This window comes from Parasteatoda tepidariorum, chromosome 7, assembly GCF_982258835.1.
Source record: "Parasteatoda tepidariorum strain Cologne lab strain chromosome 7, Ptep-v5.0, whole genome shotgun sequence".
Taxonomy (NCBI): Eukaryota; Metazoa; Arthropoda; class Arachnida; order Araneae; family Theridiidae; genus Parasteatoda; species Parasteatoda tepidariorum.
The window spans coordinates 19085901-19111286 of NC_141761.1; the positions used below are offsets into that span (position 1 = coordinate 19085901).

Here is a 25386-nt window from a genome sequence, read left to right on the forward strand (position 1 = left end):
CCGTGGCATTGATTCCACAAGGTGCTGATAGGTAGTCTGAGGTATCTGGTACCAAGCGCTCACCAACTGGTCCTGCAATTTTCTCACATTGCGAGGGGGTAGCGTGGCAGCACGAATTTAGTTTTCCAAGTAGGACCACAAATGCTCTATTGGATTAAGGGCAGGTGAATTTTGGGGCCAAGACATGACTTGAAAGTCACTGGAATGTTCCTCGGCGATTTAACCCTTATGACATGGTGCATTATCCTGTTGGTAAACACCATCCCCCGCAGGAAAAACTGTTGCCATGAATGAGTGAACCTGGTCTGCAACTATGTTCAAGTAGCAGCTTACAGACGTCAGGGATTGTTCTATGAGGATTATGGGTTCTAATGTGACCCCATGAAAACATTGTTCCTGGGCGAGAAACCATGAAAACCTGGGCGAGCCCATTGTTATAGATGGAGGGTGGCCATATGGAATGACTCTTCGGTGTGTATATTAGCATAATTGCCGAACTGGCTGTACGTTTTTGTATATACTGTGGCAGTGTTTGTATGCATGTATACAACTGGTTCCTTTTTACGTACTTGCTAAAACGTTGAATATATTTTTTTTTCTCGTCGTTGAAGCAGAATCTTTAGAGTCAGAGAAAGCTAGTATCTGTTTTTTGCAAGAACCAGAAATACTGTTGTTCCAGCAGGAGTAAAACACATACTACTAACAGTGCAAAACACTAATAAAACGCAGACAGGTGTTTCAAACAATGGAAAATAATATTGCTGAACAAGGGCGTTAGAATTCTATGAAACAGTCATCGTGCAGACATTCTATAGGACTCGGTAACCAGTAACTACCAATTGTTCCTCATTAAAAACCTTTCGTTGTGAAAAAATTCATGAGATAAAAGGTGATTTTGGGACATGATGGGAATCCGCTAGGATAAAACGCGTTCAAGCGATAACCAAATTGGTGGTTATTTAAAATGATAGACGTTCATTTTTAATGCTCAACGTTCAACCTTTGAAACCTTCCCTCAACCTTTTTCTAAAACAAATAGGTCGACCTTTCATTCCAGTATCTGACTATTAAAACTGTCTCTGCAATTTACTTAATTATTAAGTATGTGAATAAGATGAATCAAAGTCTGGAAGAATGTGCTAAACCTGCAAATAAATTTTCTTAAATCAAATTAGGTCTTCACGAATCCTAAAGAAAGGTCATCCAAATGGATTAGTAGTTCCTATCCGGAGAATGAATGGGGAACAGATGAATGCAAGTATGCTGGAGTGGAATATTTCACTCATAACTTGATATCACCGGTTCGATTCCGTGATGCCATGAGTAAAATACCATCAGATGCGATCATAATTGAAATAGGACCTCATCATCTGTTGCAATCCATCATGAAACGAGGTACGGGTTCGGAATGCAGTTACATCGGTCTGATGAAGCGCAATAATCCAGATAACGTGAAATTCTTCTTTGAAGCAATCGGGAAGTAAGTTTTGTTATTTCAATTTATATTTTATTTTAAAAGAATACCTTGTGATCAAAGAAATACTTCTAATTTGTTTATAAATTCATAAAAAAAACTATTAAAAACTAAGACCTTTTCCCAAATAAACATGCTTTAACTTTTATGTCGTATTAAATTTAATCATATCAAACGTTTTTACTACTTACCGGGCAAAGATTTCATTCAACTTAAGGCACTCTTCATTCAAACAATAAGAAAGGCTCTATGATATTATTATTTTGTACGTTAATACAACGAATTTTAAGCATTTTGAGTTGTATTCTGCTTTAGTGTCGATCCTAGGGCTCGATATATGGTTGTAGTAATAGCAATATGCTCTTAAAGAACAAAACAGACATAGATTAAAAGCTTGTTGATTTTCAAGTCTTAAAACACCGTGCAAGGTTTATAACATTTAAAATAAGTTCACGTGGTATTTTCCTTCTTTTGATCAATGTTACATTCAATATTCCAAATAGTTTAATATTCCAGTAGTAATTCAAAACTTTGACTTTTTTTGTTTTGTTAGTGTTGTTAATGTCAGTAGTTTAGTTTTAGCTACTTTACAAGATTTAGAGTGAAGTTTGAAATCTTCACTTGATTACTTTGTAATTGGAACTTGTACTCAAACTGAGAAATTAAAATAAAGCTGATTGTACTTAGATACTCTTAGCTTTTGATTCTACACTTTTGGAAAAATTGGTTAAACATTGAACCAAAATATTGGTGCTTTGAAATTTTACCATGCTTCAATTTAAGTAGAACAATGGTATTGCGAAATCAAGTTTAAAAAGGGTTTAAATTACCACCGTATTAAGGTCGCATAAAATTGGACCATTAAGGTTCAAATCATGCCCCGAAATTTCTAATAGTGTACTCAATGGATTTGAATGAAGCTTCATCTTGAGAAGCATGTAATCGAGGACAGAAAAATGAACCGATGAGGCTGAATTGTTAAATAAATATACAATTATGCGTTGGTAACGTGCTGGTAGTATGCCTTAAGGTTATTGTTGCGCCACATAGCATGCACATGGAGCACACAGATGTGTAAACGATTAAAATTTTCCAGTATTTTTCAATTTCTGAACTATACTCCGTTTCAAGTTAAGAAGGACCATTGCGGTATAGGATTAAAGTGATCACACGTGACTGCGTGTAGTTCTGCTTTATTTCGTTATCAAATCAAACAAATATATTTTAAAACAATTTAAAAGCTTTTAAAAGTTAAACACGTCGGAAGGAAATTTAATTCACTCTATATTTTATGATATCTATCACAGAATTATTTAAAAAAAATGTTAGAGTTTCGTAGTCTTACTGGAATCCTTGACTTATATTTCGATAAATAAGGAGAACATTCGTTTTCGAAAAAGAAACAGCTATATGACGTTTCCAGAACATTGGTTTTGATTGGTCCACTAGAAATGGCGCGTCTTATACTGACATGCCCTTAACAAATCAAATGCGAGATAAGGAATTTTAAGTTTTGTTTTTATGTAGAAGAAAATCGTCAACAAGGAACAATATTTATTATTATATCATCAGTTTCTTTAAATGCAAATAGAAAGACGCATAGTTGTTACGATTTTTAATCATTTTTATTAATTCTTATAACTTGTTAATTGATTATTCAATAAATTTTATTTTCCCCATTTCACATAATTTTAGAAAGCAAGCAAATAGGAGACTGTACAAAATCATTTCAAAAGTTGGCGATGTTGATATACGTTCGCGCTGAGAGCTTGGCATCCATTTGGCGTACATTTATCTACAAACTTTATCTCCATAGGGATAATGATTTTTTCTTAACTTGTAACAGGGTTATTCATAATTCCCTCTGTTTACTACAACCATATGTATACTACAACTGACTTCAGTGGTACAGGTAACTGCCATCTACCGGCAACTGCTTAAATTAAAACTTGAATACTTTCGGAATAATTTCATATGTTCTTTTCTGCCATATTCGTCTTCGTGTTTTTACTATAACGCTTCGAAACCCTGGAGGTAATTATGAATAACCCTGTATAGTAGTTGACTTAGTAACAATGTTACCTGTTGGAAAGTGCCAAAGTATTTTTTTATGGAATTTTTTTTTTGGTCTACACATAATAGATTTGAAATTTCATTTAACAGCATTCAGTACAATTGGAGCTACTAGATCTTCAATTTAATTTTATTCACATTTTTTAACAAATTTTACTAGATAAGTGTTTGAATTATTTGATCATTTTTTTAAAAATTCCCCTTATTTGCTTAGAATGTATCAAGAAGGAATGGATCCAAAGGTTGAGAACTTATACCCTCCAGTTCAATTCCCAGTTCCTCGAGGGGTTCCATTGATATCAGATTTGATTCGATGGAACTACTCTATGTCGTTTGATGTTCCTAAATGGTCTCGATCAGCAGGAACATCCAATCACATATTCGCTCTAGACAAAGAAGACAGCTACCTGATGGACCATTTCATCGATGGAAGAGCACTCTTTCCGGCTACTGGATATATATACCTTGCTTGGGACATGTTGGCCTCAAAGCTCCAAAAGAATTTTAATGAAATGCCAGTAATTATAGAAAACTTCAAAATACACAGAGCAACAGTTATTACTCAGCAAAGTAAGCATTCTGAAATTTTAACTAAATCATCGAACTTTCTATTAAAGGTTTTCCCTTCTACATTTCTTCCATTCTATCTGTTAGTCCTGCATACTTGTAAATTTTCATAAATGTTCCCTACATATATGTCTATGTATAGATGGAATACTTATATGTATTTTGGATATTTGCTTAATTAATCAAATTGTTTTATATTTTATAGCGAATTAAATAAAAAAATTAGCTGAATTAATTGCTGTTTTTACCTAAGGTATTAGCCATAAATTACTTAAAAATTCTAATTATGTCTTATAAATAACCTATTTTCTAAGTAGCCTTCTTATAGCCTCTTTTATGTACAAAATAAAGTCAATGAAATTTAAAAACAATAGCTTAGGATAAAGTTGGGCATTTTTCAAAGATCTTTTTTTTTTAACGAATTTGATCTCTTCATACCTCCGACAATTTAAAAAAAAACCTCCGTTTTTAACGTATTTTTATAATGTCTTAGTTCATAATAAATACATAAATCAATTCAAAACTAAATATATCAAGAATGTATGGTAGATATATTATTTTAACCAGCTCAAGTTTAATATGATTTTTATAACATTCAGAAAAGCTGTTACAAATTGACACATTTATTCATTTCCAAATTGAAATCTTTATGAATTGTCTAAATTTTCACTGTTTTTTTTTTCCTTATCTCCTCAAAGCAAAAAATATGCGAGTAAATCTCAAAACCTCTTAAATGGCGATTTGTGTAATATTCACTATTAATAATAATATTGAAGATTACAAGTATTTAGTCTTACAGTCAATTTTTGAATAAATTTTATAATATTTATTGAAGTAATCAAACATAAACGACTGTAAATTTTAAATTTTTTTGAATCTTAGGTTTTGGTTTAATTTTATAATGCGCATTGGTGTAGTCAAAAATAATGATTTAAATTTTGCAGGTACGGTAAAATTCTCTTTCAACGTCCTCAATGATAGTGGTAACTTTGAAATAATTGAAAGCAATCAATTAGTGGCCAGTGGTAGAGTTTATGAGTGGAAAAATGCTACTTTCTTGGAGCCAGAGCCAACTTATGAGAGCAGTACTGATGCCGTGGATGCATCAGAAATATACAATGAACTGAAAATGGTTGGCTACGAGTACAAACAAGCTTTTCAAGCACTTTCCGAGATTAACTTGGATGGTAAATATCTAAACTCTACTTTTTAGAGTATTTTACATAATTTACAAAACATCCCCGCTCAAATTTATCGTCATATTTTTTTCAGAAATCTCTTTTTTCATTTTCTATAAAAGGTCAGCAAGTTTTTCGAGAACATTTCTTAAACTTGTTCTGAAGACTTAACTTCCCTTTTAAAACGCGTTTGTTAGCCTGATCTTATTGCCATTATCATTCATTAGTCTCTACAAATAACTGTTTGGAAATACTTTACTTTTCTGACATAAATATGATTTAATATGTAAAGCATTCCAAACAAAATGAATTCTGACGTAAGTTTGACTCGGCCTACTTTATAAACCTGTATTTTTCAGAAATTTTCAGAATTCCTTCGTAACATTTTTTTATAAATTTTTTTTTAATTAAAAAGTAAAAGGTTTAAAAAGCGTGAAAAAATACAGTTAGATCTTTTAGAGATTGATATAAAAATTCTTGAAATAATTTTTTTCTTTTTGGAGATGCTTCAAAATTAGTTTATAGATCTATTTCGTGTTTTCTGGCAAGCACGAGATGATCAAAGCTTAACCTCGTTTCGCCCCTGTTAGGGGTCATCCGGAGAATACTGTAGATTCTAAGTGCGAGTACGTGACCTCTCAGCAAAAGAAAAAGAGGATTCAAATAGGTAGGCTTGGTGGCGATCCACGGCAACACCAGAAGGCCTCAAAGAATTTAGTGAAATCTTGGAATTAACAATAGTAGTTACTCAGAAAATAAAATTTAGGAGATTGAGTGTTCTAACTCCTAAATTCGAAGCACGAGATGATGACTCGTTCTCACTAACTTCAACCTCACTGCCAGCTAATCTCGTGATTACCAGTTAGTACTCTAGTGTGATTTTTGTATCACTCGCAGGAGTTGACATAACCAGATAGATGTTAAGTTAGTTTGTTTATCTCGACGAAATTCTCGGCTAAAGTCTTAATTTGTATTATGATTTTAATTCGATATTTAGCATAGACACGAGATTCAACTTCTGTTTCCTAAATGGCACAGTTTGAAAAAGCGAGGACACTTTTTAACATATTCACCCTATATTCTTTCACTAAAATGTATTTGAACTAGATGATCTGGTCTAAACGAAGTAGGCTTAAAATGCTTGCACTCAAGAAACATAAATGAGTAAACTTTTTTTTTAATGGCGGGTACTTGGAACTATTGTCCATTGGCCTCAGAAAGTGCCAGAACTGCTACCCTCTTCTCGTTACCCACGTCACACAACCACAAACCCGTTTATAGGGCGGGACACATTCACACAATCACACACACAAAGGAGAAAGGACATAGAACAACACAAAGAGAGAGAAAGAAACATCCATGCCCAGAGCAGGATTCGAACCCGCAGCCACTGGCTTTAATACTATAGAGGTAAACGAATAAAATAATTACTTTTGAAGCTGGGAATGTAGTTGGATAATTGGAGGACGGTTGAAGAATTCATAAAGTAACAGAAATAATATTTTAATCGCAAACCAAAATTTGAACATATCTGGAAAGAAATTATCAGGATTGTATCGAAATAGATGAAAAACAAAGCTAATATCCATTAAAAAATGGATAGAAAGAAAACAAAATTAAATCGTTTATTTTAAATCTCTTCAATTCGAAATGTAATATTTACAGTTTGTATCGCTTATTGAGTAAAACGTAATAAAAGGACATAGTACACTTTTTTAAAAATATTCTTCAATCATTAAAAAATATTTATTTTAAAATAAATTAGACTAAAATCTCGTCTTAATGAGTTTACTTTTCACAATGAAACACTTTTTTCTAAATTTTGGATCTGAATAAGTTGACATCATATAAATTGAGTGAAAATTCAAGAATGAATGAGATTTAAATAAGAAAAAGTATAAAAAGTAATTAAATAATGTTACTTTATAGCATAATTGGTTCATTCAATTTTTTTCAGGTACACAGGGTCTTCTCAAATGGGAAGATCGTTGGATACCATTTTTGGACGCCTTACTGCTTTTCTTTGGCTTAATAAACAACAAGGGAGATTTCCAATTACCCACTGGTGCTTTGTCCTTCAAAATTGACCCCAGAGTTTTATGTAAAAATGTTGATGAAAACAGGGAAGACTTCGAAATCAGTAAGAATTGCATAATTTTCTTTGAATCATTTCTCTCCCATTTATGTTGCATTGTAAAATAATTTCTGTCTTTCTACATTCATTTGCACCTTCAACCTAAATGAAAACATGACAAAGATATGGAGTAGAAAGAAAATTAAGAGTATAATTCTTTTTACCCAGATTATCATTTTGATTTATAAATTATATTACATTGAAATGATAAATTATAACTAGGTTTAGTATCAACTATGAATTTAGTTGAACGAAATTTCTAGTCAAGTTAAGGAAATTTTTATTTCCTTGCCATTAAAGGAATATAGATTTCGATCCTTCACCATTTATTGGTACCTCCAACCAGCATTACACATTCAGCGAACTGTTTGAGTCGACATATTTCCTTCCGTTATATTTAAAGCGAGTTACATTTCTGTTCTTTTATAAAATGCTGTCCTTTTAATAGTTTTATTCCATTAACAGTGTTTATAATACATTTTTTTTCCTGTAAAATTGAAATTCTATGCAATTTATTTTTATTAAATACCTTACCGAATATCTCCATGTTGCTAATGCCTTTCTTTTTACTGAAAAGAAAAAGTTTCATTTTATTTTGTTAGCTATAAGTAAGGCCCGGATTTTGATGACATTTGCATTTTTTTGCATTTTTTGCATTTTTGGACATTTTTTTGCCCTTTAGAGCATTTTTTTAGATTTATAGTGCATTTTTCTTTAATTTTTGGGGCGTATTTTGCATTTTAAAACATTTTTTAAGCTTTTTGTTTATTTCTTCCAATTTTTATTATTTTTTATCAATTTTTATTATTACACTGGCTTCTAAACAATGAAGAAAATCTCTAGCTTATTAACAGGTGAAGCAACATCTTTTCAAATTGACGAAGAATTGACGGTAAGTGAGACAGTCTTTTTCAGGTGCTCACCAATAACATCAGACGTTGAAGAAGCTTCTCCAGGTATAAAAATTTACTTTCAGACAAGAGACGCTCGTTTACATTTCAAAATATCAAAAAAAACATGTAATAATCCAATATAATTCTGATATTTGGTAATATTATGAGATGGAAGTTGTTATATTCATTTAAGTTTCTATACAAAATGAAAATGTTTTGGAGTCAATATATTTTCCTTTTTTTGTTATTTTAGGATATAAAACATAGTTTTCAAGCTTTAATGAACGTAGAACAAGTATTGCATTGCTTTATATTTTTTGAAATGACTCATACTAATTTTAAAGAGTAAAAACATTGTTTTAGTTCAATATTTTTATTTTATTTTTTTCATGTTATAAGGCATTTTTAGCGCAACTTTCGCATTTTTAGAGCATTTTTAAGGGCATTTTTTGCACCTTTTAAGGGCATTTTGCACTTTTTAAGGGCATTAGTTGAGATTTTTTAGGTCATCAAAATCCGGGCTTTAGTTACAAGTTTACTGAAAGTTTAAAAATTCATTAACACCGTGCTTCTTGGGATCATAGTTGTTCATCACATTTATCAAAATAATGAAAATCGCCAATATGGTAAATAATTTTCATGACTAACTGTTGCATTTAATTAAAAACATATAAATAAAAATATTCATTTTTCCATTTCAGAAATACCAGTGAATTATAACCCTGATACTAAAATATGCCGTTCAGCAGGCATTGAAATCGTAAACTTGCAAACTGATCCAGCACCACATCGTCTGAAGGACGATCAACCAACTCTCGAAGAATACAAATTTGTTCCATACATCAGTGATTTCACCCCAGATAAGGATTTGGAATCAAAACTCTTGAAATACATGTGGGCCTGCAACAGTTTAATCGATGACATTGGAATAAAACAGAAGACTGATGTTCGATCCTACAAATTTAACATCGGATCTAACCATGATTTCTGTTTCGAAAATTGTAGATTGTCTGCACCAGAACAAAATGGTTTGTTGAGGTGTCTCGAAGACATAGCCGGAAACTCTTTTGACTTGAAAAACAAGAAAAAAGAACTTCTAATTCAATTCCGCAAAGAAGCTAGTCGAGATCTTTTGAATACCATTATGGCAGCGGAATATCCCCTGCGAATAATGATGGAGATTTTAACTGAAAATACATTTAGAAAGTTAAATGCCTTGGAGGTGAATAGCTCAGGATTCGCAGTGGTGCTGCCAAGAATCATCGAACTCATGCAGAAGTATTCTCACATGAAGTTCAGGAGCAGTATCCTTATCCATTCAGAAAGCGTTGAAGTGGATGTAAATGAACTGAGCGCTAACAACATACAGTCCCAATCTTTGGATGCCTTATCTAATTATGCAAAAGAAAAAGACCAAGACGTCGTAATAGGCTCATTCCTAGGTGGTTCTCTGAAAGAGTTGCAAAGTTGTGTTCAATCGTTGGCATCCATCGTGAAACCTGAAGGATTTGTTCTATTTTATGTGAAAGAAAAGCACTTACCCGTTGAAAATCTGCTGTTGAAATTGTACGGAGAAGATATTCCAATCCACACACGCTTGGCAACTGAAAAAGTTTTTCAGGACAACAACCTGTTGGTGGTATGCAAAATATTCGACACTTTCAGCACTGCTGTGTACTTACTTCGAGCACCGGGACTTCACCCTTCCTATAAAGTAATAAAAGTGACTGAGGATAACAAATACAGATGGGTAGATGATGTAAAGAAGTCATTGGCTGCTAGTGAAACGGAATTACTGTGGCTAGTGGCTGAAGATACTCCTGTTAATGGTATTGTCGGAATGGTAAATTGCTTAAAACAAGAACCTGGAGGAGAGAGAGTTAAGTGCGTAAAAACATTACTTTTTTTATTCTGTACTATAGTTAGTCTATTCAAAATTATTTAAAACATGCTTAAAGTTAAAACACTTTTTTATAGCCTCGACAGCTTAAAAATTATGTAAACTTACTTAAAAAGGAATTTTTTTTTTTAAAAAAGTGCAATATTTCTTTTGAGTTTTCAATTGTTTAAGAATAAAGTAATCACAGCAACACAGTTAAAGTTTCAAAAAATGAAAAAATAACAATTATTGTCTTTTTTAATAGTTTATCGTTTAAAGAAAACTGGGCAGAAATAATGTGTGGGGTTGATTTGGTATCTTTGTTAGAGTCCCCACTTAAACTCTAAAAAGAAATATAACTCTAGGAAAGCGTTCCACATGAAAATGTTTCCGAGAACGGGTTATAGGTTTCTTCATGAATAACACTAAGTTTAAGTAAATAACCATCTTTATTAACATTTAGGAAACTTGTAAATTTAACTAAAACATTTTAACATCTATAAAACTTAACCACTTTAACATTGAGGCAGCATAGAAAAAAACTGCGAAAAGGTAACCGGCGAGAACATGCCGGATTGCTAGCTAGAACCGACGGGGAGAGAGAGAGCAATCTGTGAGGATGCGGCCAAGTTATATCTAAAACATACTGTGCGCATTTTGCTGATTTCGCCCTTCACGCATATCTCCATTCAGGTATGAGGTTTACGTCAATTATCGGCTGCGAGCGACGTAGTCCAACGTCAGAGATTCGTAATTCGGACTTTGCCTTTCAGACCGCAACGCCACAGGTACTCTCCCTACAGTCTGAAAGACGAAAAAAAACAATTACAACAATGTAACAGTAACCATGTATGCAGTTATAACCATAAAATTGTGCATGCAACCATAACACGATATGCAAGCATTAAGGTAATAAAAAATGGACAGTGCGTTTTGAACGGAGTTCTCTGGCATTGTCAACTCCACTCAAAATGTAAGCTGGTTTTAGGCGGTTAATACCTATGTTGACCTCTTTATCTTTGATTTTGAGCTTATAAAATTTTTCATTACGCTGTAACACTTCATAAGATCCATCGTATGGTTGCTGTAAGGGCTTGCGCGCGCAGTCTTGTCTAACAAAAACATGACTTGTCGATAATAAATCCTTATGCACAAAAATGTCTTTGTGACAGTGGCGAGATGTTGGAGCAGGACGCAATCTGTTCATATATTCCCGTAAAACCTTTAGGAAATCATGATACTGTGGTAAATCAGTTGTATGGCATCTAAAAAATTCTCCAGGCAGTCTTAAAGAACAGCCGTAAACTAACTCTGCTACTGAAACGCCGATATCAGGCTTCAAACTGGAACGAATGCCCAAAAGAATTACTGGTAGAACTTCATTCCAGCGGTCAGTAGAGTGACATTTGATAGCGTTCTTGAGTTGCCGGTGAAATCGCTCTACGATTCCGTTTGATGCGGGATTATATGCTGTGGTGCGTCTCTTTTCGCACCCAAGAAATCGAGCCAATTCTTGGAACTGATTGCCTTCGAGCTGTGTGCCTTGATCGGACACTATTACATCTGGTACTCCGAAGCGAGCTATCCACCTAGAAAAGAAATTCTCAGACACTGTATTTGCTGTCTGGTCTGGCATTGGAAATGCTTCTGGCCATCGACTATATCTGTCAACACATGTCAGACAATACCTGTATCCTTTAGATGGAGGTAATGGACCTACTATATCTATGTGGACATGACTGAAACGACATCGTGGAAGAGGATAAATACCAGGTTCAGACTTTGTGTGTCGTTGAACCTTAGACTTCTGACACTGCAAGCAGGATTTTGTCCACTCCGAGACGTCTTTTTTTAAGGAATGCCAGACAAATCTTTGTCGGATCAAGTCAACAGTTGACTGCACTCCTGAATGACATAAGTTATGAATATTTTCGAAAACTACTTTTCGAAATGCTTGAGGTACGTAAGGGCGTACCTTGCCAGTGGACGTGTCACACCATAGTTCTAAACCATCTGGCGTGAATACGAAAGGTTTGAGCTTCAAAACCTCTGATCGTCTAGCCTCATGCAACTCATCCCCAGAAGACTGTGCACGTGCCATTTCCTCATAATTAATATTATCAGATATATGAATTTCAGAAACTCTGGAAAGTGTGTCTGCCACTAAATTTTCGTTTCCCGAAATGAAACGTATATCTGTAGTAAATTGAGAAATGTATTCGAGGTGTCTTACTTGTCGAGGCGAGTTATTACCATTATTTTTGCAAAACGCGTACGTCAATGGCTTGTGATCAGTATAAACGCAAAATTTTCGTCCTTCTAACATATGTTTAAAATGCCTTAAAGAGCTATAAATTGCAAGTAACTCACGATCATATGTACTATAGTTACGTTCGGTAGTTGTAAGTTTGCGTGAAAAAAACGCTAATGGTTGTACAATATCGTTATCAATCTGTTGCAAAACTGCTCCAATGCCAATATCTGAAGCGTCTACCATTAATGTAATTTCCGCATTGACTATCGGATGCGCTAATGTTACCGCATTCGCAACGGATTCTTTACAAGCGTCGAAAGCTTTAATGTTTGCCTCTGACCAAGTGATCGGAGTTTTATCCCTTTTCTTCTTAGTTTTACAAAGATCGTGTAGGGGGGCCTGAATAGTAGCAGCGTTTTTTAAAAATCTATGATAGAAATTTAATATAGCTAAGAAACGGCGCAATTCCTCAACAGTCTTTGGCAAGGGAAAATTTTGAATAACAGTTACTTTATCAGGTAGAGGTGAAATACCTTGAGTATTAACAAGAAATCCCAAGAATTGTAACTCCTTTTGGCCGAACACGCATTTTTCGACGTTTAAAATAATACCGAACGAGTTCAACCGCTCGAAAATTTGTTCCAATTGCATCATATGCTCACTTTCAGTTGCGGAAGCGACTAACACGTCATCTAAATATGCGTAACAAAAATCTAATCCGCGTAGAATTTGATCAATAAACCTTTGAAAAGTTTGCGCTGCGTTTGATAATCCAAAACACATGCAATTGTATTCGTAAAGACCAAAAGGTGTTATTACCGCACTTTTAGATTTTGAATCCGCGTCTAATGGAATCTGGTGGTAAGCTTTTACCAGGTCAATTTTTGAGAATATAGTTTTACCAGCTAAGCCAGATGAAAAATCCTGAATATGCGGTATGGGATAACGATCCTCTAAAGTAACCGAATTTAACTTTCGATAGTCACCGCATACCCGCCATTCATCATTCTTTTTTTTAACTAAATGAATGGGACTAGACCATGGGCTATTTGAAGGAGAAACTATACCCTGTTCTATAAGAATGTCAAACTCTTTTTTAGCTGCTTTAAGTTTGTCTGGGGCTAAACGACGAGCCTTTGCACAAACCGGTGGACCTCTTGTAATGATAGAATGAGTAACATTGTACTTTTTAGGACTCTTTTGAAAAGATTGATTTGTAATACCGGGAAATTTTGACAAAAGTCTATGATACTCAGTATTTCCGCAAATCGTAGTTAAACCTAACGATTTTCCGCGAACCCGTGTACCCTTAGCTGAAAATCTCGAAGTACTATCAATCAATTTGCGATTTTTTATGTCAACCAATAAACCAAAAAATTCTAAAAAATCTGCACCCAAGATAGGTCGCACTACATCAGCAATAACAAACTTCCAGTTGAATTGCCTTTTTAAACCAAAATCTAACGTTAATCTACGAAAACCGTATGTGTTTATTTTTGTTCCGTTCGCAGCGTAGATTGCTATCTCCGTAGTCGGTTGCTTATGAATGTGTGGGTCGCGTGGAAAAACTGAAATTGACGCGCCAGTATCAACTAGAAAATTAAAACCTAATTTTCGGTCAAATATGTGGAGGCGACTGAACTTTAACCCACTATCTGTCGTCACCGAAACAGCAGCGGAATTCAGTTTTCCGAGTATGAACATTTACCGACACATTTTTTAGCATTTTTACCAAATTTAAAATGGTACCAACAATACTGTTTTTCCAAAGTTTTATTGACATTATTCGAATTCGAACGAGGCCTAGAACCAGACCGTTGACGAAATTTACTTCCATTGTAACTTTTTTGTCGAAAAGTCAATTTTTCAACTTTTTCGGAAAGTTCAGAAATTTGAGATTGTAACTCTTTTAAATCAACGGAAGAAATATTATGTTCTGTACTTGAAGTACCGAAACAAGAAACTTCGTTTATTTTATCCGCGATTTGAGCCAAATCATCAAGTTTGTCTTTACTAATTGATAATATTTGCTGAATATTAATAGGGAGTCGCTGAATAAACAATGTTTTTAAAACATCGTCAGATATTTGACTACCAGCTAACGATCTCATTTCATGTAATAGTTGTGTTGGTTTTTTATCACCTAAATACAATTCCTGTAACAAAGTCCTCAATCGCGAACTTTCGGACTGTGTAAAACGTTTTACAATACGTTCCTTAAGAACCGTGTATGGATTATCTGTAGGTGGAACCTCAACGATATCTTTTACGTAGGAAAGAACTTCCATAACTAATGCTGCAACGACGCAGTGGAATTTTGTTAATTCTTTTTCAATTCCCGACATCACAAAATTTGATTCTACTTGAAGAAACCACAAATTTATTTCGGTTTTCCAAACGGGTGGAGCTCGAAATGCAACTCTGGCTATTTCGTTTTCAGCCATTATACTATCAAGTTAAAAATTTAAATGCCTTTGACTAGTACATTATTCAAGAAAAAATATGAATAGTTTACGTAAGCATTAATTCATATTTACATTGTACTTTATGAATTCAAAATCAAATTGTTTACAAGTCCATGAGAATTCAATTAAATTCAATACGTTAAAATTTGAATTTCACTAGTGTATAGAAACATTAAAACCTATAAAAATGGCACATGCACAGCTCTGAAAAAGAGAAACATTAACCAGGAAGTAACTACTCACTGCGTACCAGGTAGGCCAGCCACGTTCAATAAAAATAGTAATCCATAATTACACACATTCTTTGATTCAGAAGAATATCACTACTTCTAAGTCCGGGTCACCACTTGTGGGGAGAGTAGTTACAGACCATGTCAACTTTCATCTATGAAAAGGTACCCCGACATAGAGTCTAGTTAACATGTCTTATATACTAGTGAATTGTATTGTAATTTTGTAGTGGTAGATACGCTACAGTACTCCTCCACCAGAATTATAGCTATGATAGAATTCGATGAATGGATGCCACTAGTTGATTCATTGCTGTTTTGTGCGAAGCCGGGAGAGCTGTATTAAGATCACCGTATTTTTTTTTTTTTGAGTGCTGAATGTGAGAGGTGTATTAACTTCACGGTCGTAGTCGCTCCTCTGTTGCCGTTAGCAGTCGAGTAATCACAAGTATGCAAGCCGACGTTGTGTGTGATCGAGATGAGACTGAGTAGCAACTGCGTGAGGAGGTGGATAATGATGCAGTCACAAGTAGCAAGTCAACTTTTCAATGTGGACCATCCAACGAAGTAGGCGTTACTGCCGATGTAGGCGTATCCAGATCAAAGTGGGCGTTTTTTTTGCCAAGGTAGGCGTGTTCACATCACGTCCGGGTCACCACTTGTGGGGTTGATTTGGTATCTTTGTTAGAGTCCCCACTTAAACTCTAAAAAGAAATATAACTCTAGGAAAGCGTTCCACATGAAAATGTTTCCGAGAACGGGTTATAGGTTTCTTCATGAATAACACTAAGTTTAAGTAAATAACCATCTTTATTAACATTTAGGAAACTTGTAAATTTAACTAAAACTTTTTAACATCTATAAAACTTAACCACTTTAACATTGAGGCAGCATAGAAAAAAACTGCGAAAAGGTAACCGGCGAGAACATGCCGGATTGCTAGCTAGAACCGACGGGGAGAGAGAGAGAGCAATCTGTGAGGATGCGGCCAAGTTATATCTAAAACATACTGTGCGCATTTAGCTGATTTCGCCCTTCACGCATATCTCCATTCAGGTATGAGGTTTTCGTCAATTATCGGCTGCGAGCGACGTAGTCCAACGTCAGAGATTCGTAATTCGGACTTTGCCTTTCAGACCGCAACGCCACAATTGAATTGATTATAGTAAAAATGTAAAAGATACACAATACGCGGCACAGTGCAGGCCGTATACGGAATTCGTACCCACCAGCCATCCCTAGGATTCGAACCCGGCTCACCTCATTGGAAGGCGAACGCTCTATCCTCTGAGCCACCACGGCCACTCTACATTAGAGTAGATTCTTTGTCACTAAGACAAGAAAAAATAAAGAGTAAATCAGTCACCTAGCTTTCGACTTTAAACTAAAGAATTCCACTTGCATGCTGTCTGTAGTGATGATTGTGTCTGTATTGATGGCTTTAGTCAATGACTGTAGTTACGTGGTTAAACTATTTCAAATAGGGTTGCGTTTTACATGTTGAATAGATTTTGAATAAGGCTGTTCAGAATTTTATCAAAAGCTTCCCTTTCTGAAATGAGCTTTTTCTTGTTTCCATAGCAGCAGATAGTCCAACGCCTGGTATCGATAGGAGTTTTTTTAGTTAGGCAGACAGTATTTAAAACATAAATTTTTTGCTCTTGCATTTCTTCAGAATTACTGATATAAATCAATGAAATATTTAAGTGCTGTGTTAAATTATGTTTTATTTTTTTCATTTACTTTTATCATTATTATTAGATGTATATTCATCTCACCGAAGAGTGGAGAAAAAAAACCTCCTGCCTTCAGTTTTGATCATGCACTATATAAAGGTCTTTTGGCTAGATATTTAACTATGAATATCTGGCGTGATGGATCTTGGGGATCATTTAAACATGTCCTTTTGGGAAATCGTGAGTAATTTTCTGTTCTTCTTTCTGTAGCATATTTGAAAAATTAACATCTGTTTTACAATCAAAGTATTATATACTTGAAGAAAAAAAATTCGCCCTCTAAAAACTGTTGTGTGTTAATTATCCGAATTTGTTTAAAAAGCAAACTCAACAAACTGTGCATTACTTCAAGTTAATCCCAAATCGACCGTTCATGCACACTTTGAAGCATGTAGTAAAATCTTAACTCAAATAAATGAGAATACTTACACCAAGATTAGATACTATAAAATACTTCAGACAACAACGGTTATTGTTTACATTTCCAGAAGTAAAAGTTGGAAGTTTGTTTTCGCCTCGCACGATGCTGAACATTCTCTGCAGAAACAGAAGTGAATTAATATTAAAGGAACATGCATATTTTTAGTTGTATAATAACGATAATGGTAAAATTCTGTTGCTGTTTCTAATCCCAGATGATGTAGCCTAGCTACACCATCTCCTTAAAACCAAAAACCTCTAAAAAGTCTGGAACCGAATACGGATCCCTTAAAATCAGTAAACAGTAAAACCTGAGCACTTAAGAGTAAGGTTATAAGGTTAAGAGAGGTCTGATCAGTCTTGCATCAATGACACTCCAGAAAGCGTCTCTCCCTGTTGAAAAGTAAGAGTGCGCCACTCAAAAAAAAAAAAAAAAACGTGAGAGAACCGTTTGACTTTTCCTCGAAATATTGAGCTGATGACACCATCGAGATCTTTTTCCAAAGTACCAACGATGATCAAGTGAAACTCTCCAAAGAGCATTCAGTTCTATCCTTTCACTTAAGGAGATTTCTGTGAAAGTTAAGTTGGCATTGCCATGCAGAATCTCAGCAGATGCAGTCTTGATCAAACTATCGACGATTTAATAATCCATGAAACAAGTGCCTATCATAAAGCAGAACAACAAGCCGAACTAGAATATTCAGGCTTTTCATATCCCCTACCAGTCACCCATTGAGAGAAGTGCGGTATAGAGGCTGCTAAAATCTCGCAACAAATGCATCACAGTGTTCAATGATATCGAAATATGTTTAAATGTTATGTTTATAAGTGTTATTACTTACAGAGAAGCAGCGTAAGAGAGTGGAACATAGTTATGTGAATTGTATGAAGTATGGAGATTTATCTTCTTTCGAATGGATTGAATCTCACGTTAAATACGCCGAGATGAAAGATAGTAAACTTGTGCACATTTACTATTCGGCTTTGAATTTCAAAGATGTTATGTTGGCTACAGGAAAACTCTCCGTCGGAACTTCAAAATCAAGTAAATCACTTTTCGATTGTCATTTTTTTAAACTACTTTAAATTAGCTGATTGTTAACATAAATATTCAAATATTCATACATTTTATTCAGAACTTAGAACAAATCATTTGAAATGTATGATGTAGGTTTGACTAATTTAAACGTAAAAACATTACTGTTCTAAATATAAGAATTTTTAGATTTTTAGTAGCAAAAATGCTTTGTCCAATTGCACTGTCTAGATCAAAACTTTAAAAAAAAAATATGTAAATTCACAATAATTATATAAAGTTGAGTATGAATATATATATATATATATATATATATATATATATATATATATATATATATATATATATATATATATATATATTGTTTAGTGTTCGTGATATATTGAGCTATAAAGTAGCGGACTGTAACAAACATAAACATTTATTTACAAACTTAATAACATAAAATTGACAAGATCATTTTGAGTAACAGGAGATGTTCTCTGTTCTAGAGTTGAATGGCAACTGAACAATAATGTGTTATATGATGAGAGCGCCGCCTCGTGGCAATTCTTAACATATATATATATATATATATATATATATATATATATATATATATATATATATATATATATATATATATATATATATATATATATATATATATATATATATATATATATATATATATATATATATATATATATATATATATATATATATATATATATATATATATATATATATATATATATATATATATATATATATATATATATATATTATAACATTCTAAGGCTACACAAAATACTTCATTTGATTTCAAATAATAATTCTTAAAACAAATTTTGTATTGAAAAATGTTTTAATTTAGAAATAAATAAGTGTATAATGTCAAAAAAAGAGTAATACAAGTACTGTAACTAGCAGATTTTTAGGATTAAAACTAGTTGTGTTTTAGTTATTGCTAGTACTGTTCAGTTACTATTAGTTGTTACTATAGTTGCGTTTAGTTTTTTCTTTTCTTTACTGATTACAAGAATAATGCCCTGTATATTGTAAAGCCACAAAATTTACTGAAAAATTGACTTTTTTTTGCATAAACATTCATAAATTTGTATGTATTTAACTTATTGTTGCAATACTTTTTATATATTTCAATATCAATAGTATTTAATATTTAAATTTCCAATTAACAATTTGTATTAAGTTTTCGTTGTGTACAAGATATTGTTATCTTACCGAATGCACGCAACAAAAATTCTTGCATCGTGATTCTTTCTTGAAATTCTATGAAAAAGATAAGTCTATTTTTTCATGAAAATTGTATAAAGATTATGTAAATTTTGTCTTTAAAATATAGACTGAAGTTGAAAATGCTGTTTAGTCTTAACCAAGACAATGAATATGACGTGTGATGTACATGATTATAAGCATAAAATAGAAAAAAAAAACATTCAACAAAAAAACTAGCATTATTGAGGACTAAAAGTAATAAATTTATAAAGGAAAAGTGGATTAAAAACTGATATAAAAAATAGTGAGTGGAGTCCCTCCGCGCGTACGAAGTTAAACTTCGTAATGTAGAAATGAAAATAGGAAGGGGTAGAAGTTGATTTGTAGTGAAATCATATTGTTTCTTTAAGACAAACTTTATTAACAATGCTTACAATTCACAATTGATCGCATCGTTTAATTATCATTTTCGAGAGGAGAAATATCCAAATCTATAACATTTGCAATGGTATTATGATAACTAAAGTAAGATACGAAATGTTTGAGTTCTATTTTTTCAATATTTCTTGCAAAAACTGCATCAATGGTTGGTGGATCATTCCTACCATTTATCATTTCCAATCCAAATTTGTCTTTAAGAAAGGTTAATAATGTTTCAGCTTCAGGTAATTAGAAATTCACATTAAAATCTCCTGCAAGGATCACAGGCCGCTCACAATAATCAATTTCTGCACCAGTAACGTCTGCCAGAGCTTGTGAACCTGCAGTGGATAGCGGCAATAATGATTTTGCAATAAATAATTTAATATCCCTCATGGCTGCATTTGGTGAAATATAAATGGCAATTAGAAAAGAGAAAACCTAACAATCAATTGATATTCACAAGAGACGTACCTTGACATAACCTTAAATCTGTCGCATTGTCCGTGATATTGTTTTCACTCATTTTTTACAATTGTTATCCACTAAATTTGAAAATAAAAAATAACTACCCCATTAAATTATATGTGTATCTAATCAAACTAATATATATATATATATATATATATATATATATATATATATATATATATATATATATATAGAAAAACAATACTTTTATGACTTTTATTATTTTTATGCTAGTGAGAACCAAAACAATATGGAAATGAATGAGGGAAAACTGGATCCTACCACGTGATTTCCCGGCCAATAAAAATTTAGTGTTAAACGTTTAACGCAACCTTGTTGGAAGTCGCATAAGAAGTATAACTTCAAAAAACATAGACTACAAAACTTTACTTTACTCATACTTACAAAAACTGCATCATACCATAAAACCTATGTTGATACTCTTAAATGTAAAAAAAAACTAGTATAATGCCGTTCGTAGACACGCATTTTGGTTATATTCCAAGCAGCACACCCATATAGTACCTTATGGTTAAACGGTACTTAGATATAGTACTTCATAGTGTCATTTCAATATTTCCAATTCATCACGCGTGATTCATAATAATGATATTTCTACACATTAATTGGTTACTTCTTATTAATCACAGTCTATAGCATTGATCGTTCATAAGACATTAAAGGACGTTTTTTCTTTTTCTTTTTTCTCTGTTTTTTTTAGATTACAGCGATTTTACAGTTTTACAAGTGTCCCAAAATTCACGAAAGAAATAATTTTGATAGAAATCGCAGATTTTCAGTTAAAAGTTGCGGTTTTTAATTTATTCATATTGATGTGGGGAGCAGAATTATAAGAATAGTATATCGGGTCAATGGCTTCTATGATTTTGCTGGTACATACACATGCACTCAGCTATCGAATTTTTATAAGACCGTTAAGTGACTCTCGATTTCGTTGATACAGAGCTCAATTTCGTTTGGCGTTGGCCTTTAGCATGAGTAAAAGAATCGCTGTTGGAGAAAAAGTTCCAACTGCGGATAACCACATGATCAGGATGGCCAGCTTTGATCATCAAAACAAGGAATTGCACGCCTGTCTCAATCTCGCACAAAATATTGTTTAAAAATGAAAGCGTGCTGTTGTTTCATGCAACGCTGCCTTTCTGAATAACCCTAAATTTCAATTTTCCACATTTTATTGCATTAACCCCTTCCTTCTCGCTCCCGTGAAAATAATGGGGTGAGGTTTCGCCTATTTCTTCCTCCCGTGATATTTCCGGGCTGGAGTGTTCAGTAGTAAAGCTCCAATAAGAATAAAACGGATTCATTTCTTTTGCCAGGAAAACATTTTATTTCTCATTTTACACACCAGATGGCAGTACCAGGATATTTTTAAGGTAATTATAGATAGTTAGTTTATTTTAAACTAGATGTCAGCACTAATCAAATACGTGTATTTGTGATATGTGGAAAAAAATGGGCACTTTTATGACCGTTTTCTTGAAAATTAACCGATCGTTAAGGGGTTAATAGCGCAAATATAAATTATCGTGAGACAAAAATATTAGGACAGTATTAGTATGTTTTTACATAGCGATTCTCTGTTTACCGAAGTACTTATATAAGTACGTTTTTTTTTCTTCTTTCTAACGGAAAATTAAAAGCTGTTGAATTTTCAGTTAGCGGAAAAGGGGATGATTCCGTTCTTGGCTTGGAGTTTTCTGGGAAAGATGAGTCCGGTCGCAGAGTGGCCGGAGTCATGGCTAACAGAGGCATGGCTACGTCAACAATCGTGCATCCATCATTCTTAATTGAGGTTCCACACAACTGGAGCTTGGAAGAAGCTTCCACTGTTCCCGTTGTTTATGCTACATGCTACTATGCACTCATCATAAGAGCCCAGCTGAAACGAGGTGAAAAAGTTCTGATTCATTCTGGCACAGGTGGAATTGGAATAGCAGCCATCAACATCGCCCTTGGGCTAGGTTGTGAGGTGTTCACTACCGTTGGTATGCTTTTTTTTCATTTATTCCCTTTAATAATTCATTTAGCAAGTAATTTTAGGTAATATAACCTGAATTTAGTTTTAAAACAACTAGAGGTTTTTTTAAAGAAATATTGAAGCTAGTTTTTCCAGATTATATTTTCTTGGATTTAACAATCAGCAGCTAATACAAGATTAAATAAAGCCTTTACTTTGATAATGATTTAGTTTCCAATAGTCTAAGTTAGTGGTTCCCAAATGGTGTTCCATGTAACCCTAGGATTCCGTGAAATAGAACGGATTCTGTGAGCTAATACTTCGTATAACAACTGATGAGTTTTGAAACGTCTAATTGTATTTAGATCCAACCCATAATTCATAATTTATTAAATCTTTCGGTTGCCTTTATGAAATTATTTCAAGTAAAATACCAATAAAATAGAAATGACATTTAAAAATAATAATTTTTAATAGCAATAAACAAATACAAAATATAAAGAGAACAAGCATTTATAAAATATTGCATTAGTATTTTTTTCCTATCACGCTTTTCAAATCAAACTAATATAACAAAATACTTTAAGAAAGAATGTTCCCTAATAACCATTTTAAACGCTTATAGCAATTCGTTTTAAGTTTTCATTTCAAAATAAACCATAATTAGGCTTATTTTATTTATTTTCAGCTTATGTATATACACTAAAAAAAATTCATAACTAGACTAGATATAGTACAAGAGCTGCCAATTGAACTGTAGGATATTAAATCTAATTTACGATTAAAATTTATAAAAAGATGAAAAATCTTCATTCCTCTAAATAAATATTTTAATAATAGTCTTAAATAATAATATAATATAACGTTTACAATTACTCTAATAAACTTTATTTATAAAATCTGGGTTCCGCTAAAAGAATTTCAATTATTTAGAAAAAAAATTGGGAACCTCTGGTCTAAGTAATGTGAATTAATAAAAAATTTATATACATTAATTATTAAAAGATTCCGAAAAGCCTAATTTTTGTATTTCGAAATTTTTAATTAGACAAAATGCCCAGTGTTTGAATTTTACACATACTGTTCTTATTCTGATTTTCTATAATACAATACAGGATACCTAATAAAAATGTATGTTGCAAGGCTGGAGTGGTTATTCTTGTAAGAATATGAAAATAAGGAATTTTTCCAAGAAAACAAAATTATATATTAATTAATTACTTTACACAAATATGGACGATTCACATAACATAGATGAAGACAATACAAATATTAAATTCTTAAGAGTTCATCTTAGTACTTAGTCAGCACTTCTCTTCAGAGCACGTACGTCTTTCTTAAGGCCTGGTTTCTTAAGGCCTGGTTTCTTAGGACAGGACGCCGTAAGCTGGAAATCAGCGCTAACCTCTGATTGGTCCATTTGTGAGTTTGATAGTCTACGTCATCGAACGCTCATCTTGAACTGCAATTGCCGTCCAACTCAACTGCAGTTGGATTACAACGTGACGTTAACCACAGAAGCAATGGCGGACAACATCCAACAGCACATTGAAATCAGCCAAGATTTTGATTTTGACATTATGCATAGCTTCTTCATTAAAGATAGCACTCTTCATTTAACTCAGCTATAATGTGTTTTTTCTTGGACAAAGTCATTATTTGTTCTCTAAAATACTGGTCGGCAATAACAAAATCAATACAAATTCAAAATAAATATTTGTTTACGTTATTAACGCATGCGCAATGAGAGATAATGTCTGCGTTGAACCGACTGCTCACGCTGAGCTAACAAAAAAGTATTTTTTAGGCGTCAGCTCTACGTCAACTTTCCGCTGACGCCCAGATAAGACGCTAGTTCTAAGAAACCAGGCCTTGAGCTAACAAACCAGTATTTTGTTGGCGTCAGCGGGACGTTGACGTCCCGCTGACGCTCAGATAAGGCGCTTGTCCTAAGAAACCAGACCTTTACTTCTCTTCGAAACCGTCTTCTTACTGTTTTTGTCATGTGCGCAGGAGGTGCGTCTACAAGATTAGACTTTCTTCTCACAACAAGGATTAGCTTTTAGCTTTCATACACCACATGTATATTTTTTATTTGCTTTTATTTATAATTTTTTTATTTACTTTTATTGGATGAGTGTTTTATCTCACTTTATTTATATATTAATTTTTCATTTAAATTTATTTATTTGTTCATTTATTTTTTCATTTTAATTACTTATTTGCTTTACAGGAAATGATCATAAAAAAAAATATTTAAGAAAACGTTTCCCACAAGTGAAAGAAGAAAACATCGGTTGTTCGAGGAATATTACTTTCGAAAATATGGTGATGAAAAGAACTGAGGGAAGGGGCAAGTATTATATAATTCTTATGGTCCATTATACTTTTCTCTAGGTGAAATTCGGTAATGGAAGCAATGCTAAGGAGATGTTTGATGCAAAGAAGTCACCGTTAGAGAAAGAGTGGTTTATTGCTCCAATCTCTTCATAGGTGGTTTAAAAAAATATCAGATTATTGCTCATAACAGTTATTTGTTTATTAAAAAAGGCTGTGAAATAAGTACAGTGTGCAACAATAAGGAACCAAACTGAAAAACTTTTGATCGAATTTTCACGTTCTAGGACAAAATCAGCCTTAATGGTTTGAAGGAGGGACCTCAAATATGAATGATTAATTAGTACAGACGATAATTTAGTTACGAAATCAGACGCAAAAACGTACTTTCTCTGATTAGTCCTAATTTTCTTTTGACAGACTCAGATTTCTAATCCCAAAAATATAAGGGTAGCCGCAATCCGGGAAATATGGTCCCGATAGCTTGGTCCAAAGATTTGACCCCTTATTGTTATTTTTACTTTTTTGTGTATTTCGCCTTATCTCGAGAACTTTTAAGCCAAATAGAAAAATCTTGGCACACACTTATAATTTGTTTATGCAAAGATAATTTCATG

The 25386-nt window shown here is 33.2% G+C and overlaps 1 protein-coding gene across 2 annotated transcripts in view; it reads left to right on the plus strand.

Annotated features, from left to right (window-relative positions):
- Positions 1-25386, plus strand: part of LOC107454900 (fatty acid synthase) — a 76720-nt gene that overhangs the window by 34119 nt on the left and 17215 nt on the right. For both annotated transcript variants that reach the window (XM_043042920.3, XM_087167446.1), the window contains exons 12-20: positions 1176-1480; positions 3762-4117; positions 5059-5301; positions 7250-7432; positions 9021-10203; positions 16909-17063; positions 18151-18351; positions 22131-22460; positions 24666-24785. In XM_043042920.3, the coding sequence (XP_042898854.2) occupies positions 1176-1480; positions 3762-4117; positions 5059-5301; positions 7250-7432; positions 9021-10203; positions 16909-17063; positions 18151-18351; positions 22131-22460; positions 24666-24785 (3076 nt within the window). The remainder of the gene's footprint in view (positions 1-1175; positions 1481-3761; positions 4118-5058; positions 5302-7249; positions 7433-9020; positions 10204-16908; positions 17064-18150; positions 18352-22130; positions 22461-24665; positions 24786-25386) is intronic.